Raw genomic sequence first — 24,737 nt, 5'->3', positions numbered from 1 at the left:
CCAAAATTTCCTTATGAAAAAAGAGGAATGTCTGTCAATGCTAATGGATGATATAAATGAATGTATATATATATATATATATATGTATATATATATATATATATATAACACTTTTATCAACTCTGTAAAACTATCGCTAATGAACGACATATATGTATTAGGTTGACCTAAAGTTTTTTTCCTTTTATAAAGAAATAATACACAATACTACAGCATGAATGACATTTTTTGTTTTATATTATTTTATTGAGAACAAAATGCTATTCTATTCATAGAACAAAATTCTATTGGAACAAAATGAATCATACATAATTCAAAAAAATAATATAAAACAAAAAATGTTGTGGATCTATTATTTCCTTATAAAAGGAAAAAGCTTTTGGATAAACCTAATATAATATCTAATACGATAATACGTCTCTTCGGCATTTATAAATCAACTTGACTAAAAACTCGTATAGCACTATGATACAGTACTTAAATAGGCACGTTCAGTATAAGTACTAGTTCTATTCCAGTCTCCTATTAATAAATGATACTTATTTATTATTAAAAACTATATTTCGTTCAACACAATCTATATTTATTTATGAATATATATAATATATATTTTTTTTCATTTTTTACCAAAGAAAACTACAAAATTTTTATTTAAGGCCAATTATTTTGTTCAGGAACTAGAGTGCCAGATTATTAAATAAAACAGCTTCAGCATAAAACCGATCACTGTTAATACATATATAGTGCGCTGTTGGAAAGAAGTCCTGCGGCACGGCACAGAGTCAAGAGAGGGTACATACTGTTCTCTATCGCTCACTGTCACGTGTTGCTATATTGTTTTATTTATTCATGTGACACTTTCCACCAATATGCATTCTTTATGATTGTGTTGAATCTATCCTTCAGCGGTACTTCTTTCTAACAGTGCACAGTATGTAAGTATATATGTAATTATATAAATCTCTCATACACAGGGTGTTTTGTCTAACGCGACATCAACAACTCTTTGGCCACTTGCTGTCACGTAACAAAAGAAATTATGAACCAAAATTTATCAGTATCCAGTATACTACAAATAACCATAATCAATTTTAAAAATAGTTTGTTTTCATAGTGAAATTAAGATCATTACATTATAGGGGACCTTAGAATGAATTAAAAAAACATATTATATTATGTTTTATTAAGAAATTTTGTAACAAATTGAAAAGAATTAATTTCAATTTCAATTTTAATTTTACAAAAACAAATTTTGGTTCAAAATTTTCCTCTTTTACATAGCTGCAAATAGTTTAAGACTTGAGCATCGTATTAGTTGTTACCACTCTGTATAAACAAAAGTTACCCTATTCTCAAAGGCATTATTTTATGGTATAATAATCGTTTGGCATGTTGACTTATACAATTCAATTCTCGTGCTCATCAGGATGGTCTGTCTTAATATGATGCGTGAATGTATATTGCGTGGTGAATCGTTTCTTACAATAAGGGCACTGATATGGCATCAGAGGATGTGCAGATCTTAAATGTGCAACAGCTAATTCCCGTAAAACAAATGGAGACTGACATACTCCGCACCGATACCTAGTATTATAAATATTACAGATATTAATACTTTATAAATCTTTCTAAATTTTAATATAAATTTAAATTTTACCCGCCAGTTGTCCTGATTAGAGTTCGTTTAACAGGAGGTGGTGTACTTTCCTCGTTTATTTCTACTTTTGGTTCAATAGGAGGAACCGAATATTCCAATGATGTTTCAGGTGTTAATTTTGGCATAGTTTTTTCTTCTTCTGATTCCTCCTTTAAATCTTGTTTTCGCACCTATATGAATAGAAAGATGAATTTTCAAATATGGTGAAAGCCTAAAAATTAGTAAAAAGAATTTTGTATGAGTTACTTACTGTTGTATGTGAACTTTCCATATGTACTCTCATATGAGAGTTTTTCGATTGAAAACTACTAAAAGACGCATTGCATTTGGAACATTTATATCTTTTACTGTTACTCAACGATGCAGACTTTTGCGAAGACTTTGAGGATACTCCTTTTTTACCGAGCACAATTTCTGCCGTGCATTGATGAGTTAGCAGAGATACTTCTTTAAAAAATATTTTATTACACTTAGGACAGTGATATGTTTTGTCAACAATGTGCGTTTTTTGATGTACTTTATATGCATTTTTATCTACGAATGATTTGTTACATACTGTGCATATATATACTGATGCAGATTCATTTCGTTTATGAGATACCTATTATTAAAATTAAGAAAAACACATTAAAAGATGCACAAAACAGAGAAAAATATATTTCAAGAATAATAATTACATACCTCGTGTCTAAATAATTGCCACTTTTCCTTGAAAGATTTTTTACATATATGACACATGAAATTTTTACAAGTGAAATTATCCGAATGTGTCTGTAAATGCGTTAACATTGTAGTGTGATCGCTGAACCACTGTAAACAGATACCACATCTTGCCACATTTTTAAATGCATTGGTATTTAATGGAACGTTTCTTTTTAAAGGTGGTTCTTCATGATTAGGAATATCTTCTCTTTCTATCATCTGCAGTTTATAATATTGTAATTTTATTTTTATGTTTTCACAATGACCTTTTCGAATAATATATATATAAATATATGTAATAAAACCTCTGAATATGTCCTAGTTCTTGATGCACGAGTTCTAGCTTCTCTTGCCTCCTTAGCTTCCCTTTCGGCATTTAATGCTTCTTCTTGTTCGACGCTAGCCATTACAGGCGACATTGTAGGTTGCTGACTATGTTCACTCATTCTATGTGCTGCTAGACGTATGAAAAGTCCAAATGATCGTCCGCATATATCACATTTATGTCTTTTTGGTTCATGAGTACGCATGTGATTTGATAACGCACTTTGTTGAGTACAAACCTGTAAAAAGAATGAGGATTTAAAAAATGTAATTGTTAATGTATAATTAATATTTTGTACAAAGCATACATAAGACTATTTACTTTTCCGCAAGTAGGACACGTAAGTGACTTAGTAGCGTCTGTAAAATGTTCCCTCTTCACTTCTTTTGAAGGTTCTTCACTTTTGAGAACCTTCGCCGATTGTTGATTCGTTAGGTGTAATATTTTTGTTGGTGTGTAATTACTGACCTCATGTAATTGAATATGACTTTGATAAGTTTCCACACTTGGGAAAAATCTATAAAGTGAAGAAGTTAGATATAACGAAAGTCAGAGGAATTAAAAAAATCAGAATTGCGATGAATGGAAAATGTACACAACCTATTACATAAAGAGCACCATGTATTAGACCCAATTTCATTTATTTGAGTTAAATGATCACGTAATCTATGTTTCTTCAGCATCTCCCAACTAACAAATTGTCTATCACATTGGTCGCAATCTAGAACACTTCTATCAAAGTCTAATGTTACTTTTAAATGATTAGTAGCTTCATGTTTAGCCAAATCTTCTACCAACTCAAAACAAGCAGAACATTTCCTGCAATTATACTTTCTTGGACAGTGTAACTGCATATGTTTCATTAAACTTTCCTTTGTTCTGCAATGAATAATTACTAATTACAAAACTATGCACAAAATACATTGTAATTAGTAAAAACTTACTTATAATAACTATTGCAAGGAGTACACCACCACTTAGAAGATAGCTTTGTTTCTGAATTTAAGTCCTTCCTATCATTCATTGTTAAACTACCCATTAGTACTTGTTCTAAAATACTCGTCCTCTTTTCTTCTTCTTTTACCTGTATTCCTTGTTTTGAGTCATTGCTTTCTTCTTTTAATAAGCTTGTATTTTGTTCCACTATTATATCTAACTTATTATATGATTCATTTTCTACGTTGTTTTTATGTGATGGTTCATATACATTAACACCTAACCCCAATATTGGTTCTGTAGTCATTTCTTTGATCTCTACTTCACATGGCAATTCAGGTAATGATTCAATGCAACTATTTTGATGGTCTTGACTAATATCTATTGGCATTGATGGACTTTCAACTGGCAGTGAAACTGGCAAAGGTACTAATGGTGGTGGTGCTCTAGCCTTTTCTCTCCATAGTTGGGCCTAAGAATCACGATGTTGTTTATTCAAAAAGATATACAAACAATTACACAATATGAATTAATCTGAAAAGAAAATGAAATATACCTGACAGGGATCAGGAGAATTTTTCATTGCTTCTAAATAAATCTGAACAGATTCAATGTCCTTATAAGCTAACAGCTTCAAGTGCATGCTTTTGTAAACGCTCAGACAGTATTCTCTAAACTCATAAACGTCGTCCAACCTGGCGGCACAGAACTGACATATTTGCTTTGGCAGTGGATCGGTTTTGTACACTAGAACTGGCAGGCAAGCACGTAACTTTTGTGCCACTTTACGCTGTACACCTTCATTACCAAAAATCGACAGCATTTCGTTTTTCTCCTCTGAGCATAATCTACAAGCATTCTCCCACTTGTTAGGCACAGCCATTGTAAACAATTTGGTAGTGAACCGTTGCACTCTACGACGATCTCTTAATCTTAATCTCCACGATGATATGATTAACGTTAACGTGACGATAATCACACCACGATACGTATGTGTTTATTTTCCGTAGTTATATTCACGTTGGTATATGCGATCGCAAAATACGATCAGCTTCACAATTTAGGTTAGCCAACAGCCCATACCGAACGCAGGAGTCCAGTCACGAAATTGTGATCAAACAATGCATTCATCTTTTTCTCAGTCACGTTGAACATGCCACCCAGATGCTTCAACGGGTGATACTCGTTCTGGGAACTCGAAATTTTTCTTTTATCATTCTACTTTCACCTTGTGCCGTTTTGACCGTTCGGAAACTTAGCCTTTCAAGTGTAAAGATTCAAGAGAACCGGTTCTCGTGCGTAACCGCTTATGTGCATGGATATTGCTTAATACCGTCGTCTATCATATGCACCTTCCAACTAAGTATCTCCGGTTCTCTGGCATTTTTCTTACCCCCGTACGACAACACCTTATGTAGTTTTATGTAGTCACTAGTCACTATGTTTTGATAACTGCTGCTCCAAAAGCCATCTCTCAGAATTTTAAGCATTATCGCTTCATGATATGATTCGGTGTTGCATTGGTAATTATTTTTATTTTATTTATATTCATCGTGATCGATTCCAGAAAACAGTATCGTTGGAACTTAAACGATTGTGATAGAATTGTAAATAAAAATAGTAAATCGTAGATTTGATGAATATATTCGATTTTAATGGCGTGGCGAAGATCATTGATCGTCGAGTAAGAATCATAGACAGATAACAAAAAACGCGGTCAATTTAAATTTACGGTTGTTTATTCCTTTTCTGGAAACCTATTTTTAATTCTACAATGGCACATTTAGAATTTTTCATGACCACGAAATGATTTTTATATGAATAAATAAATAAATAAATAAATAATCGTTTATTTTATATGGTCGTCTCTACGTTCTAAAGTATCTTTAAGTTTAGTGTTAATAATATAACTTATTGTTAGATAAATATGGTAAAAGAATATGAGTTGAATTCTGAATATTTCGATGGGAAGAATGTTGGCTTTGTATTTAGTAATATTTATATATGAATAATCGATTTTCTCAACAATTATTCGAGAATTAAAGAAAAACATAGCATAAATTTTAAATATTTAAAAATCTGAAAAATAACATGCAACTAAATTAGATAAAATCATACATAAAATTCGTTTATAAATTTTTCTTGCAGGCTACTTGCTTTCATTACTATATCGTAAAATAATTGCAATTCTATATTTGACTAAGATAACGGTATTTCCTGAGAATTTGGGGTGGGAAATTGTAGTTAAATGAGTAGGTGAATTATGTAATATTTTGTTGAACATTAATTTATTTTATAAATTTACATATTTCAACATAAATATATATGAATATCACTCATATCTGGCTTTGCCAATATGTTTTACAATATAACAGATTTTATAATTGAATTTCTTGAATTTTTTTGATCTGTTTACAAAAATATGAAACAAAAAGAAGTTGGAAAGTAAGGAACATAATAAGTATGGACTTTCTTATGAAAGTATTGCACGATTTAAAAAATTGTGTAACTAAAATTATATCTTAAAATATTTACAAAATGTAATAATGCTTAATAAGTTGTTCCATTGAACAATTGAAAATATTTTTGTAGAAGATAATGTACACACTATCAAATATTAATTTGATTGTACAATTGCTTAAATAAAAAATTCTGTTCAAAGAAATGCATTACATCTCTATAAAATATACAATCTTTTAATATACTATTCTAAAACATTTATATTAATAATAGTATGTGAATATTACGAAAATTAAAGTATGAACATTTCTCCTTATATAATTAAAATGAAATGTTTTCAATTGAAAAATTATTTTTTCATTCTTACATTATATAAATAACAAATGCATGTCATTTAAATTATGGAATATTCACATTATGTATGCATATTAAATAATTAAATAATACATAGATGCCTTTTAAAAGGGAATAACAAATGTCATTTCATCACACAACAAGCATTGATTATAAAATTCTTGTTTGTATAGATATACTTGGTTTCTTGTTGCTTATTTCTTTAATCAGTAGATCAGTAATAGTGTACAATATTTTGTATATGTTTATTTAGTTAATTTGTTTCGCATCTAAATAGAAGTAAAATAGCATAAGGAGACGGTGACAATGCGGTAGCAATTACATAGCAAATATATATATATATATATCTATATATGTATAGAAATACATTATAAAATAAAAATGGCAACTCTAATAAATGTCTCATAAATGAATTGTGTGTTTCACAAACTGTTTAAAGACTTACATCTTCTTGAAATTTTTATGTGTTTACATATAGAAAAATAATTTTACAGGAAGTTTTCTTGTCGGTTTAATTACATATGAATCAATGAATCACATGAGTGAAAATTATAACTCCATTAGTAAAATGAAATTTAAGAGATAGTGAAGTTCGAGTTTTATTACAAACCTAAATAGTGTACACTTAATAATCAATACAGCAATATTAAGTCTTAAGAAAGACATGGTAATAATATTCACACACATGATACATATACAAATGTACTCTGTTTTTTCATTTTCTCCTTCGTATATATTAAATTTTTAAATATAATAATTAACTAATAATGTTTATATTAATAATTAATTAATAATGTTTGCAGTTTAAAAATCACCACAGTTTACTTATAGACGTTTATTTTTAGTTCTCAAAATAATAAGAAAAGGAAGATTTATTGACATGAATATGTACAATCAACTAAAAGCTTCATTGGATATATTATGTATATTGTACTTTTCATAAACTGATGTGTAAATTTAAAGAAAATAAGAAATTTTTGCTTATATATATATATATATAAGATATATCACTATATTGATCATCCTCTAAAATTTCATTAATGTTAGGATAGTGGGGTATACATGATAAACAAAGAACAAACAACTCTTTTTCGAAACCGTTGAAAAAATAACATTTCAATAAAATATTATGTTACACTGTACATATTTTTCTACAGATATTAATATTCAGCTAGGCACCAGCCTGGCGTATCTTTTGATAACTATTCACAACCGAATGAGGAGACAAGTTAGAAGCTTAATTAATAAAAATCAAATATTCATTCGAATATCACTATATAATACATGTCCTACGTTACTTAATTCTTGATGTACAGCTTGTAACGATAAGATTGTATAGAATTGATTTTATAGAATTAGATCACTCCTTTTAAGAGAATCATGGTCTCCCAATTTATTGTATTTAAAAAAATAACAAAGAATAAAGATGTTCAGATACTTTTCCATCTTTCTTCTTTAAAAAGTTGTCTCATTACATTATTTAATGCGTATATTACTACTACCTTGCAGCTGGCATTTTTTCAAGAAAATCTTGTTCAATCACTGCTTCCAGTTGTGTAACATTCAACGGTGCCTGTGTATCACTCGATCTGCGACTCAGTGTCGTAAAAAAATAATGCAGATCTTGCAATGAACGAATGTTATTCGACGTTAGAAGTAGTTCACCGGGTACAGCTTTCACAGTGTTTGCTTCCTGTTTATACTGGAATAAAGCAGATATTTCACATAGAATCATGAATGATTTTCGAACAATGCAAGAAACACCTGTTCAGTAATTTGTTCTGTTATTTATAACTGTAAAATAAGAAGTATAATATAATGCCAGCATATATATTATACATATTTTTATAAATATATCCTAATCTTATCTTTTATTTCTTCTTGCTTCATAGAAATGGAAATGGAAACCTCTAAATTAAACTTGGATTAAAAGTACAAATAAATATTACCTATGAAATTGTTAAAAAGTAATTTACTAGTATGTAGTTTATAATATCAAACATAATGTAAGCACTGAACTATTGAAATAGAGAGTGATTGGCATAGTTACAAAAATAAAATACATATATCTATATATAATTTGCATGATACTAAAATAAGTATTTCATCAGAATTGATGAAAGCAGACCAAAGTAGTGTGTGCATTCTATTTAGTTAAACCATACTTTTAAAATATTAAGATATAAAAATAATTAAAAAAGTCAGAGAATACTAATAATAACTAAATAAAAGCAGATTCATAAATACTTAGATAAGACAAATTTTGTTTAGTATAAATAAAATTAGGAAATTATAAATATATAATATTAAATATATAATATTTTCTTTAGTAACAATTAAAATAGATTTTATAATTAAGAGAAATATGTGAGTGAAGTTACATACAGTGTTCATTAAGTACATTTGTAATAAAAGACTGTACTCAGTTTACTGTCAATCAGTTTGAAAGTGACCATGGCAGTGACTGGATTAAGAACAGTTACTTGTTTCATTTTTTATTTTATAGTAGTGATAAATGCCCGTAAGTGTTATACACAATCACGTAAGTGTTTTTTAAATATTTAAATTAAATAGATACATGTCCAAAAAATTTTGTTTAATTGATCAATGTGATGAACTTCATTGATTTATAAATTATTGTTATAATAACATACAAAATCTTTAAAAAAGTTCTATTTAAATGTATCTTTTACTTATATTTTGGTAGTTTATATATACTACTATAATTTAAGACTGGTTTTTTAATTTATTACTCTATCTAAAATATAAAGAATCATTCTTTTGATGAGTTAAACATTTTTTAATACAATATTTATTTTGAATTACATAAATAAACGGGAAAAAATGACGATATGCTTAATGGTCCATTATATTTTTTCCGCTTTCAATAGACTTCGTTAAAGTTAATTGACTGCAATTAATAGAAATTAAATGATATAAATCACACAGTAAGCTTACTTGAATAATATTTTACTATGAAAACCGAATTAAACTTTTTATAGTATTTATTTGCAATGTATTATAATTACACTGTATTTTGTAGAATATACGGATGATTCTGATTATAAAGATTTAGAATTTTACGAAAATATGCCAGCCAATTACATTGGAAACTTTGACAAAGATCATCTGGATATGGTTCAGGATGACTTTTACATTTTGAGCAATTTCGAAGACGCAAATATACAAAACAACGTTTACCCCCACAAAAATGATCTTCAGATTCCGTTTGAAAATAGTGGCGATTCTCTCAAAAAAAGATCATCAGTCGCACAGTTGGAGTGGTATAAGCCAGAGAAAGTGTATCGATACACGAAACATCGCATTCCTGGATACGACTATGAAGAACTCGATTATATGATCACTAAAAATTTTCAACAATGTGATGAAAGGTCCGTTTGGACCCATTGCCTTTGTCAATTTACTTGTACCGAACCGGATATGGTAGATTGTTACACGCCATGTAAAAGTGGATGCGAATGTAAGGAAGAATACGTATTTGACGAAAGAACGCAACAATGTCTATTACCGGAACAGTGTCTTCCAAAGGAAGACAATTTTTATATCACATAATTTGTGTTAAAATACAAAAAAAAATGTAATGCTTTGCTGTACCTTCAATACACTTTATGTGACACAGTGGAATACTGAATATATACTAATTTGAATAAAGTGATGGAAAGGTTTATAAAATCGAACATAAATTGTTTTTTAAACATACCTTACTGTCCATCAGTTTTGCTATTCTCGTAATGTGTGGTACAAAATCAGAAGATAGATTATTGTTTTCCATGGATCCTACCGCTGAATCCCCTACAAATGCCCATCTATACCTGTACAAAATTTCCAATTTTATGTAATTTCCTTTATAAGAATTATTCTTATAAATATTGTTTGTACTTTTAACTTACATTTGAAATTGAGGAAGCCTGTGTGCAGGTAAAAGCAGTGCTAAATCTAATAATTTAGCAGCTGCAAGTTGCAATTGCAACCAATGGGGATGGCCATGTGCTTGAAGTCCATTACTAGCATTCACAGCCCAAGATGAATCCAAAGCTGAGAGTAGTTTTATATGTGAACTGTATAAAAATTAAAAATATAATATCTTATAAAAGATTAATTTAATTAATAAACTTTCAATTAATTTTCTTTACTAGTTCTAGCATATTGCAATCAGAAGCAGAAAAACAAAACAAACACATTTCCCATTGATTATCAACTATCTCCCAATACTACGAAATGTTTCTTGAAGAACTGTAATATTATCTTTTAACGATTTTATGAAAATATTACACTTCTTCCAATAGGGACGAAATATCTAAAATATAGATATGTTTAGAAATTACATTTCGTTTCGTATACGTTAATATGCAAGAAGCATTCAAAATTACCTGCCATGACGACTGATGTCCCAACACCAATCAATTTACGGAGGCATCATAAATTCCACCAAATCACGGATACCGAAACAGAGTCAAAAACAATATGACATTAGAGGTATTATTAATGTTAGTAAGGAATAGAACCAAACAGTTTAAGTAGGACATAGTATTATATTATGCTTAGCGCAAGATTATCAGACTACATAAAATTCTCAGGATTTAAATTTAATTTAAAAAGAAATTGAATACGATTTTAATATCAAATAAATAACAATTGATAATATATATATATATTTATATATATCTTAAATGTATTAATAAAATGAATTCCGAATAAAATATTATTATATGTACATATTTTTCCTCCTTTTGATAATTCTTGAACAAAATCCATTGAAGTATCATGCACTGAAAGCACCAAAGTCCCAAAAGCAAAATAACTCCCATAATTAAAAACATAAAATGTTATTTTACCTGAATTCTTCACTATCTGTGTTCAGTTCTTGTTCAATGTATAGGAAAACTTGAACAAGTTCGCTGACTATTACCGGCCATAAGGAAGTTGCGTGTTGTGGAGACATTCTAAGAAGTAGCACCCGGAAACAAAGAAACACTTGTGCTTGAATAGATGGAATTACTTGTGGTAGTCGCAAACTGTCCGCAAGTCGTTCTGGTAATAAATAACAATAATAAATAATAATAATAAAGTCAATATTATATGAAATTTATTAACGTTTCAGAGGTAACTCACCTTGAATTTCAGGCATGTATTTGTGATATTGATCCATTTCGCTGCATAGTATCACATATGCTAACCTTTTTAAAAGTTGGGCTTTCTGCTCATATTCTTGCTCTTTCGAAGAGAATATACTGATACTGCTACTTTGAGCCATTGAAACGCGATCTACAACGAAGTAAATTTATTTAAAATAAACGCGTTAATAATCTATTTATTTGTCATTCTGTTCAGAAAGATAACTACTCATTAAATCTCGGAATGTTGTATTGTCATGTGTCATTAAATTATCTATGATAGTCCTCCAATATGGTAAACATGCTGGTGTCATTTGGAAGAAAGCAGAATCTAGCAGAAGATCCAGCACATCTTTGCGCCATGCTTTCCTTGTATATTGGTAACCTGATAAGGAGCTCAGTAATTGAGAACAAGCCGTAAACGAGGCAATATTCTTTGTCCTAAAAGTTTAGTAATTAGTAGAACACAATATGTCCAAAAACGATATTAATCAATTAGATAGGATAGAATCTTACGAATGATTTTTAAGATATGGCGTAATATTATACATGAGATTGGTTAACAGCGTCACTACACGTTCTTTTTCTTGGGAACCATAACTAACATCCAACAAGGGTGCTACTATTTCTGCTAATACTGCTTGAGCTTGGATACTATATGCTGCATTAGGTGGTGTGCCGGGTGTTACTGCAAAAAACATTTTTGTTAGTTTCTCTGTCAAGTCAGGATTAGAATGCTGAGGCATATTGCTCTAACATGGAAAAAATAACAAACAAACAATAAGGATTACGGTTACTAATATAAAATGGAAAATAAAGTTTTTCTAAAAGAAAAGCATATTACGCACCAGCACCACTTTTGCCTTCTTTACCTTCCGATGATCCTTCAGCAACTTCAAATGCGTCTTCCCTTACTGCTAAATTTCTTCTTAACCAGGTTGTTTGTTCTAAACATGCTCCAGCTATTTGCGAACATGACTCAACCAACTAAAATATGGTTAAATCAAAAATGTAGAGATAAAAATTTGTTAATTAAAAGAAAATCTGAAGAAAGTACCTTTGCAGACACATCTTGCAGATCTCTAATATCCTTCTTTTCTTGCATAGGGGGACATTTCTGTACATATTCATTTAAGATCGCCAATAATAGAAATTGAGCAGGCGCCGTTAAAGATAGGCCGTCTTTGAGTAGACCAAGTAAAGATGCCCAAGATTCAATTAGAGATTGAGACGTATTACTTTGCATATAAACATAGAGCAGTTCCAATACAGAAACTTCTAACGAAAAATCTTGCTTCACACCATGAATCGGTGGTTGATTCTTTACAACTTGATGAACAGTCTGAACCAAAGTATCAATAGGCATCACACGGATTGCGCTTACTAAATCAACCATAACTTGTTGATTTGAACAAGCTTCTGGAAGCACCTAATTAAGTAAATAAAGAGACATATGTATATTATACATGTTATATGATATGAAAAGTTATATAAGCCTGGTAATATAATTACCTTCTTAGAACCAGAAGGCTGCCGCCTCTCGTGCCAGGCAACAGCAATGGCGGCCAAAAAGTTTACACCATGATGAAAAGATATGGGAGACAAGAGTTCTAGTAGTTGATGCTTCACTATTCTTGGACTTCCTACTACGCAACTGGCTTGATCACTATATTTTGGTTTAAAAAAGATTCATTAGTATAATATATACTTTTAGACACTTCAAATAAAAAGAAAAAAAGAAACAAAAAAAAGTTAAGAATAAGACAAACTTGTCCTTGGTTGCTAACACTGCTTGCCAAAGAGTGGAGAGAGATGCAATTATTCTTGGCAGGTGACTTAAAGCAGTTCTTCGAGCATGCTGCTGTAATTCACTAACTCCATTTTTATCTTTTGATGTAGTAAGCTCCTATAAAACAGAAATATATACATACATACATATATTTTTTATTATAATATTTTTGAAAACGTATATTCTTTATAATCTTACTGGAGAAAGTGGGCTCGGCATAAACACGTGAATAAGATTATTGAATATTTGGCTTGGATTTGCTCCAGGTATTCCCGTCTGAATAGTGCCACTCAAAGGCTGATTAAATGAAAAGCCTATTTGTTGCGATGTATCCAATAAACAATAATGAAGTAAAAACGTTAAAGCTTCTAGATGTGTCACTGTATAATCCGCAGGAAGACAACACTCCAGTGTGCTTATATCTTGTAACTTTGTCGCCGTTGTTGTTTCTTCGCTGATATAATACGACGCTAAGTTTTCGATATTGCAACATAATTGGTGGATAACTGACGTAACTATAGATGTTAACGAAGATCCCATGAAGGGAAGACTGGAAGTAACGAGAGTTGTCCAGTGTTGGTGTAAATGTCTCATGTGTTCCTATAAAAAGAATTAGATTTTATAGAAAAAATAAATGAAGAAAACCATTGAAATAATATTTTGTAAGTGTGAGAGTATTGAAAGTACATATTTACCAATTGTAAAGCACTTAATATGCTAGCAAGGAACATTGGTTGTTGTGGAATTGATGTACCAACTAAATACTTTAAGCTACTTCCCATAATGTTAGGAACAGTCTTTGTTGGAGTACTCGGTGTTGGTGTAGTTGGTGGGCATATTTCTTCACCTTTCTGATTACCACATTGATGTTCTAACATGATTAAAGCTAATAATAACCTTCAATTACAAAAAATATTTATTAATATAACGCGAAACGTACGATTCCTTATATTTTTAAATATGTACCTTAATAGTTGTATTTGAAAAGCCTCTGTATGATCGCTTGCTCTGTATTTGCATTTACTTGTATCATTGTCTATGACTGGATCATTGAATGAAATGATTTCTTCTGTAAATGTAAATACCTCTTCATTTTCCTTATGAGCATTTTTCATATTCATCACGCTAGATACAAGACAATGTAATGCAACTTTTTGTACTTTGCATTTAGTAAGTAAATCGATTATATAACAACTAAAACCTTTCCCTGAATCACGAACGATAGGAATTAATTCAGAGAATATAAGTGTCAATAGTTCTGCACTTGCAAGTTGTACCTAATGACAAAAAAATTTTAATCAATACTTACAAAAATTTAAACCAAATTTCATGAATACTATTACCTGCCGATTTCCTGAAATTTCTTCGTGCGTAAGTCTCATCTGTCCTAAATTAGGATAATAGCTCCTAGCAAAATAAAGGCACACACTAATTAAAACTTCTAAATACATGCTACTTCTATAAGCTGCTATGAATTCTGTATTTGCTATGTCTCCATGAAAATTCCTCCCAAATACACTTTTCCTGTGTCTAGCTAGTAAATTTAACAATGTTGTGTTTTTTGTCGCATTGGTTACACCAGTCGTTGCAGCACAACATAGAAACATTCTAGTGTTCGTTAACAACTCGTTGCGAAGTGTACGTAATGCGTAAAGCGTTCTAGTCGAATCGTAGACCCCACAGTAAAGCAGCATATGTGAATGAAGATTGTGTACTCCGATTCCAAAATTGCGACCCGTTTTCGAGTTTTGATATGAGGTCTCATCAGTCTGTAAATATATTATTGAGCTGATACAAACGTGATATATAACTTAACTCTTTAATATAAAATGAAGATGGACCACTTACACTTTTAGATGGTTCAACAACGTCGCAAATATGCATTACTTTATCAAGCACTTCATTTAAGATTTCTTCAACTATACTATTCCCACTAGAGTTACTAAAATATTCTTCTGCAGTTGTACTAATATCCAAGTCTGCTTCTTCGTCATCCATCGTCCAACTAGGTACTTCGACGCTTGCTTCAAAACTTCCAACATCGTGAACATCATAATTCGTCGCAAATTCGTTTGTGCTATGATATTTGCCCTTAATGATAGTCCCTGCTACTTCCCTAGAACTACCTGGCATTATTATGGAGTCTTTCTTCTGTTTTGTTTGCTTATTGGTAATTTCAGGGCTGCTAGAATCGAAACTATTAGTAATGGAATCCAAAGATGAGCCAACCTCTCCATTCAGTTTCTTAAACCCATTTTTTTCTTTCGCCTTTAAGCTGGAATTTGCTGATTCATAGAAACTTTCGTCTAAGCTAGCGGTCGAACCTTTGTCGAAATCTATCTTTTTGAATCTTGTCGCATTCTTTAACAACTCTGTTGTTAAGTTTACCTTTTTCACACTAGGCAACAAATCGTCCTCTGTCAGAGAGTCATTGGAATTCTCATTGCAGTTGAGCGACAAAGGATTCACAAAAACAGAGATCTTTCTATTACCAGATATGCTAGGAGGTACTTCTAGTTCTTTCATATATTGATTTTTTTCGGTTACGTACTGATTACAATTATCACCGGCGGCCAATGTCGTTACGGCAAATATTCTTTTCACTTTCACAGGATTTATGGCCTTTTTCTTCTTTTTACCTTTACGCCATTTCTTATCTTCATCTACGTTATCACTAACGTGGTATATCACATTACCGTCTACTGAACTGATCGCGTAAATTTTTGCTGCACCTTCTGTGTCATCTTGTATCTCAGACTTTTCTTCTATGGGATCGTTTTTCGTCAAAACAGTATTGCTATGCTGTATACTGACATGCAGCACGCTCATACGACAGGTAGATGGATCTAAGAGTATTATCAATAACGGGTCTACTACCCGTGAAACATCACCTCGCATTAAGGAGTGCAGAAGCCATGATTGAGCATGAAGCTTTAGAGGAGAGTTGTCTGCGAGCTGTAGATTATCCAGTATTTTTAACAATGATCTGTAGAACAATTTAAATTAATAATACGTGAGATAGAAGATTATTAAAAAATGTATTAAAAATAATATAACGTACCGATCGAAAGATTTCATACAACCTCGCAATCTAGGGTTCGTTTCAATTTCACGTCCGAGATGCCATAATGTGGCAAACCTATTGAACGCTTCTATTCTTTTCTCTATATTTTCTGACGTGAGTGCTAGTCCAATTACATCCTCTACAGCATCACAGGAATTGTGTAAAGCATGATGCAGTTCATGCAACAATTCAACACATCGCATTCTGTATTTATGTGCAGGTAATTCGCCAAGATGGTGCCATAAGGATTGTGCTAGTACCTTAATAAATATACTTATTTTAGATCTCAAGCAGTCCTTATCCTAAGTTTAAATAGATATAAAAATTATTTAAAGAAGTATATGAATACCTGAAATACGTTAGTATATTGCATCAAGTAAGTTATATGCCATTGTTTCAATAATGGCACCATAATTACAGCTGTAACTCCCTCCCCGCTTTTTGGGTAGGTCTCAATGTCGTTATGTGCTTTTAACAAAGCTACTAAATCTAACAAAGTAGCAATACTGGTTAATTGTAAAGCAGGTTGTTTTCCCAACCAACAAGTACAAACTACTAAAACTTTCAACCAATCTGGAAGAATAATATTTCCCTTCGGTTCTTCCTCTACAAGTAGTCCATCACCAGGAAGAAAATACTTAGGAAATGTAGATAGTTCAACAAACAAGCTGGAGGCCATTTTCATAGCGTCATCCCATTCTGCTTGTGAAATAGAATCAATATACAGATGAAGAATGTCTAACTGTTTGGTATCTTCCATTACAGAAATATCTTGGCTGAAGAAACCAGAATCCTCCATATTTAATCTAGAATTTAATAAAAGTTCTAGATATCGCATTCTCTCGTCGAAACTCTCCCTTGGACACGGTATCATCAAATTATCGAACATATTTTGAACCGTTCTCTCTTTAGTCAATACTCTATTACTAACTAATTTCACGTAAAAAGTCTCATACTGTCTTAAACATTTTTCTAACATCGAATGTTGCGCTTGAAACGCAGGAGACGGTCCTCTACCCAAGGATCCTGTGGAGCCCATAGGACTACTTTTACTTGACTGTTTCAAAGTAGTCAACTGATCCTTAGATGGAGAATTAATGGTACTCGTTTCTATGTATTCGGTCTTTATATCGTCCATACTTTTATTTCTTGGCAAACCTTTGGATTCTGCATCCACGACTACCGAAATATTGGTACTTGGTTCTGGTAAAGAGTCGCTTAATTTTGAGGTACTTTTACTAGATTTCTTTTTCGACTTTTTATCGGATCGTTTGGTGGCACCTCCCGAGTTTGCTCTTCTTCTAGGGCTGGGACTTTTCTCGGAAAACGAACCGCTAGTTGTGTCCGGTTTATTCAATTTACTATCGGATTGGCTCTTTTCCAAAGGAATTGCGGTTAAGGAGTTATCATTGACTGTTGTGGTAGTACTCGTAGTTGTATCCAATTTCGTTTCCAATTCGTTCTTCTCCGTGTGATTTGAAACCACCGTCGGCTGTACTTTTGTCAGAATTTTCGCGCACAATCGAAGACTTCTCGAGATCTCCATAGGAGATAAAAGATCGATGTGATACAAAAGTTTACTAATGATTTCGTAGAATAAGCCAGGCAGATGCTCAGAAGGAGTGTCTATAAATGCATCCAACGACACAGTATCGAGCAGAAATTCAGTCAATATACACACTTCCAAGAAATTCGGCATTCCACAACCTACAGACCTCACGGCAATGTCTTCTGTTTCTTGTTTACTTTTTGCTCTACCTTGACAAGCCTTTTCAAACAGATGGCCACAATGTATCCATACGTAAGATGGTTCTAATGTTGAAAATAACAAGTTTGCTGATTTTACTACTTCGTTTGTTTTTGGTACTCTGTTTGATTGACCGCAGGCATTATAAAATGTCCTATGAATAAAAAAATAAAAGTTTTTATATTATTGAAGAGATTATTTTGCTATATTAGTTTTGAATATGTTGTTTTACCTAAAAACTTCAAATAAAATATCATCCAAAATTACTGGACCAATATCTGCCTTTTCTAATAAAGAAACCAGTATTCTATATGGCTTTAAATCTTGTGGACTTTCCTCACAAACAGCTTTTAACAATGATTTTATTGCTTCAATTAGCATTTCCTTCGAGTACATATCAAAATAAGTAGGTGTATTTTCCATGTTTTCTAAAACTTTAGTTTCCATTCTTCTCTTCAAAATAGATGTGCTTACTTCAGTACCCAAAAGCCATGCAAACAATCGTCTGTAATATATACACATAAATTAATTTTATAAAATGTCCCATTAAATATATTTTATGTACATTCTTTTATCTTTTTACTTTACCTATTCAAACTCATGTCTCTCCTCAATATAGTGACAAGAGCAGCTGTGACTAGTGATACCATGTGCTCATGTGTTAATTGACTATTATGTACAGGAAAACCAACTAACAATAAATCCAAAGCACTCCTTTGTACTAACACAGAACTGTCTTGTACTCCAGCGCAAAGAGCAGTAACCTAATTCATTAATAATAATTAATATTCGTGTATAAATCAGTCATTAAAATACAAATGATATTTGATCTCTTGTAATAATTTTTATTTTTACCATAATATTAGTATCTGTGCCCATGATGTACTTTTGTTCTTCCATTGGCAGTTTTTTGTTGAAGTGAGCTAATACAAAAGATATAGCAGGTAATCGGATTCCAGAATTTGAAGCTAAACAATCCCACAAACATGCATAAAAATGTTCTGGACCTACTCCCTCACATACTTTCTCAAGCAAGGAGTTGGTTCTAAAGAAACAAATTTATAAAGTTTAAGAGAATATTTTAGTTCTTGTCTTATGATTCACATTGTTTTTATTTTATTATTACCTATCAAAGTGGTCAGACCCATCTTCTAAACCAAGTAAAACACCACTTAAAAATCCACTTAACCCAGGCCTTAATCTCTCTCCAAGAGGTACAAAATGAGTTTCATATACTGTCAACAAAGATGGTCTTACATTCATAGCAGCATGACCCAATAAAGGAAATAGACCTATAATGAAGTTCAAATTAATGAACACAAATTAATAAATAAATTTAAATTATGCAATTGGAAGGATTAATTGTTTAATGTTAATCTTACCAGCACTATATATAAATAGTTCATGACTCAGTCTATTAGTGCCCATACACTTGAAAATAATGTCATAGGTTTCTAGAGCTTTTAAATGAACACCGGATGGCAAAGCAGGATGCATACATTGTGCTAATCTTTTAGATATCTTAATTCTTCTAGGAATAACTGGAAACTTCATATGACTTAATAACACTTTGTTTAATTTTCCAAGTGCAGAAATTAAATCTGCCCATTCGCTTGTATATTCAAAGCTCTTTAGAGCTTTGTCAACAGCTGACACATAGCTGTATAAAATATAACATTCTTTAATTTGCATAGAAGATTAAAATTCAATGCTATATTTAATTACATATGAACAAATATTCTTTTAATAAAATTTTATTAAAATTTAATTATTTAATTAATAAAAATTTAAATTTAACATAATTAGAAACAATGTCATTATATTTGCTTTTTGGAAAGTTTTATATTAATAGACTGGAATATACATAAACAATCAGGTGAAACACTTTACTTACACTCTATATTTAGAGTCTTTCATGAGTTCAAACTCCTCCAAGGCTATAGAACCCATTGTTACAATGTTTTATTGTAATTTACAATAAAAATAGACGACTATGTATCACATATACTTGATCCTTCTTACATTATTCCAGTACTGATTGGTATCACAAGTGATTCATAAGAGGCAATTGCCATTAAAAAATGCTCTTATCATGCAGCACATTGTGTTTAGATAAGAGTGTATCCCTCTGCCTAAAAAAAAAATCAGGTAACCTTTAGACAAATATGTTGATCACAACCTACAATATCAACCCCGCGCGTTTCTTAGAATAACTAAGTTCTCTCAGACACAGTTGCGTTTTTACTCTGATAAAAATAAATCGCAACGTGTGGTTATCGACTGGTTCAACGATTTGTCGTGGCTTTGTGGTTTTGTTAAAAACAGATTGTTTTATCTGTATTACCAAGAGTAACTGTATTAATCGTTCCGTGTAACATATGATCGACAAGTGTTATATTATTTTCGACAAAAATGATATAAAATAATATTTCTTTCTTAACGTTCCGAGAAATATGTATACTACGCGGTTGTAGAGGAAAATTGTACGTAGAAGAAAAAATTTGAACAAGAACGGCATAACATTGTTTCTTTCATGTTCATGCTTTGTTTGCTTACGATTGCCCGTATCAACGATCCTATCCGTCCAACATATGTATATAGTTAAAATCGAAAAATACTTTTCAATATTGATTTAAAAATAAATGAAGGATTGAAAAGATACAATGTAAACACACTTGTTATTGTCACTTAATATGTACTTCTGAAATTACTCGTGCGCCACAATTTCATACCATCTATGTACGTATTTAGTTTTCGTTCGAAAATATTTTAAAGGAACGATTAACAATCGTCCCGTTAATTTGAGGTTAATTCGATACTGTTTACGTAAACGGGTACAAAACGAGATTCAAAAAGTTAGTAACGTCCATCGTATCGTTTGTAGATAGGTCTGACGAACAGCTCACCTTCTGATGTTGACATTTTGAATTTGCATATGTCGTTAAGGGTGAAGGTGAAAAGTATCGAATAATCGCGCACGTTTTGTTGATCACGAATGCGATCATCAAGAGACGATATTAAAAGAGAAATCAAGGAAGATGAAGGAAATTCAGTTGGAAAATCCTGAAAATGGATCACCGCAGTTTTTGTGATAGGCTTCTGTCAAACGAGCTTTTCCATCATTTCGTGTACACGTATGATGTAGACTGTGTGAAGTTGGTTATACTGAACTATACATATAACGAAGCATAAAGAATTCAAGCGTACGTCACCGCGTGTATCGATGCCACTTATTGCATTTTTTCGTTTGTGTACGTCGCTGGCCACGTACACAAACAAGATTGTAACGTGCGTGACGTATAACCTGTGCCATGCGTACACAGTAACAGTATATACCTTGCTAATTGACCGGAATTCTGTCTTCTTAACTGACCGTTGCTATCCCCACATTTTTTCGAAGTAATATCTATGAAGTGGAATTCCAGCTTTTCAGACTTTAAAAGCTTGATATCTGATCATCAAATATCATTGTTTTACTATCTCTTTATACATGCAGGTAGAATTTTTAGTATGGTCTTTTTCTTATTAATTAATATTCTTTTGTTTGTGTACGTCGCTGGCCACGTACACAACAAGATTGTATCGTGCGTGATCGACGTGATGTATAGCAATACTTTGCTAATTGGCCGGAATTCTGTCTTTTTAACTGGCCGTTACTATCCCCACATTTTTTTGAAGTATCTGCGAAGTGAAATTCCAGCTTTTCTCAAAACCCTTAAAATCTAAGTATCTGAAGTCAGATATTACTATTTCATTATCTTGTTCATCTTGCCGGTTTTTTTGGTATAGACTTCACAGATAATAACTCGCTTTCACTAGTTTTTATTCAATGCCGTGGTAATTATGATTATTGAATTCTTATTTATTACATTATCAACGTAATTTTTTACAGGGTTCGCGTATGTCCTATGTATCACCATTTAATTCTAAAATTGCAATACAATATTTTATGTAAATAGTTATATAGTTATTTGTGATGTCTTTTTTCTGTCAGAATACCTCAAATGAAGGAATTCCGAATTATAAGCTTTTAGTATAAATATTCTTTTATACATACTTACCAGTTTATTTTATTAACCGATATAGATAATACAATATGTTTAGCGCGTTATAAAATATATGTATAGTTTTTAAATAATTGGTAACAGTTCAATAACTGGAGTAAAACGAACGGCTGTATGAACGAACGATATTACTTTATCCTGTGATTTTCGCCCGTCCTTATCTTTTTCACTTTAGACTTATCTCTGATTGGACACAAGCCCCTTATTCCCTGTACATAGGGGGAAGTTTGTTTGATACATTTTATCGTATATACGTCATACGAAGCACGAAAAGTTATATGTATCAAATACATACTCATTTATCAATATCAAATATTTCCCTTGTTCCCTATAATCGCTACTTCCTCTTACAATCCCATACAAAAGGCATTTTAAAAGCAGCACAAGTATTAAATGCTTATTAGACATACTTACAATATATCACAAAATGTTTGTTTGCATTTGTTGGAGGTTTTCATAAAGTCTTTTAATAACAGTATGTGTAGTAATATGATTTATTTCACACCGCTACAAATTCAATGAACATGCTCTTGGTTTTATATCGGTGTGATTAAGAAAATAATCAAATAGATGAATTCATACTTGCAAAGAGATTAGTTATTCTATTTTTTCACCTTCTAAAAATAGTCCGATTTCATTATAAAAAATCAGTTTCTACGTGGTATTACAAGATTATTTACATGGAATGTCCCTAGACGTTATAAACATTTTAACAATAAAACAATTTAAATAACAAAAGTAATAATATTATCGTTTACCAATGCAACATTCGTAGTTTCTGTAACGTAAATATGTTATGTAAATAAGTCAGTTCTTTTGTTTTCTATTAAAAAGTTCGATATTTCACGTGTCATTAAATACCATTCAGTGATTTTCAGGTAATTTCCAACAAGGAATTAAATGCGTAAGATGCGATGTATCAATTAACTAATAAACGCATTAAAATATAAATTTGGACATTTCAAATAATATTATTGCGATGTTTTCCTATACAGGGTACGATTCGGTAAATTTTACAAAAAAACATATAACTCATAGCACAAGCAATGACTTTTAATTTTCCTTAATCTTAATTGACGTTCCATGCAGTTGTAAAAAGATCACATTTGTGCATGAACATCATCGAATGAAAAATTATCATTTCTGACGTAAATCTTTGTTTCTATATCCTTTCTCATCAAGAATTTAGTTTTGCACCTAATGGTTGAGGTCTTGAATTGCGTTCAATTCTTTTCTGCTGCTGCTCAAACAGCCGTTGCTCCCTTTCTCTTCGCTTCTGTTCTCTTAATGTTTTTGTGGGGTCTCCAAATTCCTTTGTTGTTTCTTCTTCCCAGCCAACAGCATTGTCTTCCCATTCTCCTAGCTCGTTCTATGTAAATATAATTTCAGAAATTATATAGTTCCTTCTCATTAAAAATAGTCATGTAAGAAATATAAACATACAGATGGCACGAGATCATTCGCCATGGCAAATTTTGATGCGTTCCAGGATGTATTTTCCGAAGCCTTATCTTTTACTAAAATCTTTGTCTGTGTTGTAATCTTTGGTGTCATATTCTATGATAGATATAAGAAGTTAGATATAGATATTTCCCAGTTGTTAAAGCAATAGAGATAATTACCTCAAAAAAATTTGGTTGTTGCTCCTCTGTAGATTCTGGCAGTTTAGAAACTTGCTGTCTGTATTGTTCAATTTTTGCTTGTACCGTGTTAACTGGCTTATCTGGCACGACCACGACAGGATTTTCTTCCCATTGATCCCAGTGCTCTAATTCCTTGAGCAAGCATCTTCAGTGATTACTATTATCGGAGTCAATGGTACAACAGGATTTTCATAATTTTTGAATCGTTGCAAAAGAAATGAACTTAAAAAAAGGTGAATGACAATGTTAGAAACTCACTGGTTGTGTTGTGTTGTTTGTGGTGTTTGGTACTACGCCGATCGTGGAGAGAGGTATAGAATCACAAGACGACCTTCTTCGACGTCGAAGACAGCACATCGCACGCCTAAATACTCCCAGAAGTAACACGATGAGGGCTTTCAAACGATTTACTAAAAATTCTACTGCCATCGTAATATCGGCATAGATCTAACCTCTTTTACAATGATATAATAATAAATTGTATATGTTTTTATTACAAAGAATCAAGACTGATCAAATGCCATTTTGCTGAAAAATATCTAGAATTAAGTGATTTTACTGTCGTGTCACTTTGTACATACTTTATAGACACTAATAACTGTTAATAATAAGTATATTCTCCATCCGGCACACAGCTTCTCGTAAAACAATAAAGAGGTTATCGAGAAATATCGATTAAAATCTATGTGTCGACTGTCGACTCGTTTTCAAACTTTCAACAGGTTGCTAGTTGCTATCAGAATTAATCGTAATTCGACCATCTTGCAATTTAAATTTTAATTTTTGTAAACCTTTAGAAATTATATTTATTAACAACTTATGTATAATCTTTCATTATTTTTTCACAAAATTTTAAATTAT

At 31.4% G+C, this 24,737-nt stretch overlaps 4 protein-coding genes across 13 annotated transcripts; 1 reads left to right on the top strand and 3 right to left on the bottom strand.

The window, feature by feature from the left end:
• Window positions 1-625: 625 nt before the first annotated feature.
• LOC117208734 (zinc finger protein 84-like) lies at window positions 626-4,503 on the bottom strand. The gene is made up of 9 exons (XM_033450039.1): window positions 4,177-4,503; window positions 3,629-4,092; window positions 3,285-3,563; window positions 3,006-3,201; window positions 2,665-2,922; window positions 2,339-2,578; window positions 1,908-2,258; window positions 1,658-1,827; window positions 626-1,584 (listed from the first exon to the last, which is right to left on the bottom strand). Exons 1-9 carry the CDS (start codon window positions 4,501-4,503, stop codon window positions 1,407-1,409), a joined length of 2,463 nt encoding a protein of 820 aa, XP_033305930.1. The 3' UTR covers window positions 626-1,406.
• A 2,779-nt stretch (window positions 4,504-7,282) lies between these two features.
• LOC117208733 (protein dopey-1 homolog) lies at window positions 7,283-21,329 on the bottom strand. Of its 9 annotated transcripts, none has more exons than XM_033450028.1 (26): window positions 21,076-21,329; window positions 20,064-20,301; window positions 19,552-19,829; window positions 19,296-19,461; window positions 19,025-19,214; window positions 18,758-18,933; window positions 18,402-18,674; window positions 16,772-18,323; window positions 16,420-16,682; window positions 15,207-16,344; window positions 14,702-15,127; window positions 14,325-14,635; window positions 14,054-14,255; window positions 13,557-13,958; window positions 13,339-13,475; window positions 13,082-13,235; window positions 12,627-12,998; window positions 12,418-12,556; window positions 12,086-12,257; window positions 11,799-12,010; window positions 11,568-11,720; window positions 11,291-11,486; window positions 10,826-10,837; window positions 10,346-10,513; window positions 10,156-10,267; window positions 7,933-8,136 (listed from the first exon to the last, which is right to left on the bottom strand). In XM_033450028.1, the coding sequence occupies exons 2-26, from the start codon at window positions 20,117-20,119 to the stop codon at window positions 7,933-7,935; spliced, it is 7,464 nt and encodes a 2,487-aa protein (XP_033305919.1). In that variant the 5' UTR covers window positions 20,120-20,301; window positions 21,076-21,329. The 9 variants fall into 9 exon arrangements, with proteins under 9 accessions (XP_033305923.1, XP_033305925.1, XP_033305924.1 ...); XM_033450029.1 differs by lacking the exon at window positions 21,076-21,329 and adding an exon at window positions 20,902-21,051; XM_033450031.1 differs by lacking the exon at window positions 21,076-21,329 and adding an exon at window positions 20,726-20,747.
• On the top strand, window positions 8,388-10,132 carry LOC117208736. Of its 2 annotated transcripts, none has more exons than XM_033450042.1 (2): window positions 8,388-8,955; window positions 9,478-10,132. In XM_033450042.1, exons 1-2 carry the CDS (start codon window positions 8,889-8,891, stop codon window positions 10,005-10,007), a joined length of 597 nt encoding a protein of 198 aa, XP_033305933.1. In that variant the 5' UTR covers window positions 8,388-8,888; the 3' UTR covers window positions 10,008-10,132. The 2 variants fall into 2 exon arrangements, with proteins under 2 accessions (XP_033305933.1, XP_033305932.1); XM_033450041.1 differs by having other exon boundaries at window positions 8,394-8,976.
• A 1,380-nt stretch (window positions 21,330-22,709) lies between the features above and the next one.
• On the bottom strand, window positions 22,710-24,624 carry LOC117208735 (receptor-binding cancer antigen expressed on SiSo cells-like). The gene is made up of 4 exons (XM_033450040.1): window positions 24,135-24,624; window positions 23,856-24,008; window positions 23,677-23,790; window positions 22,710-23,602 (listed from the first exon to the last, which is right to left on the bottom strand). The coding sequence occupies exons 1-4, from the start codon at window positions 24,303-24,305 to the stop codon at window positions 23,411-23,413; spliced, it is 630 nt and encodes a 209-aa protein (XP_033305931.1). The 5' UTR covers window positions 24,306-24,624; the 3' UTR covers window positions 22,710-23,410.
• Between the last annotated feature and the right edge of the window lie 113 nt (window positions 24,625-24,737).

This window comes from Bombus bifarius, unplaced genomic scaffold (assembly GCF_011952205.1).
Source record: "Bombus bifarius isolate JDL3187 unplaced genomic scaffold, Bbif_JDL3187 scf7180000008161, whole genome shotgun sequence".
NCBI classification, from domain to species: Eukaryota; Metazoa; Arthropoda; class Insecta; order Hymenoptera; family Apidae; genus Bombus; species Bombus bifarius.
The sequence above is the reverse complement of the archived record's forward strand: the minus strand, read 5'-3'. Positions and strand labels throughout refer to the sequence as shown.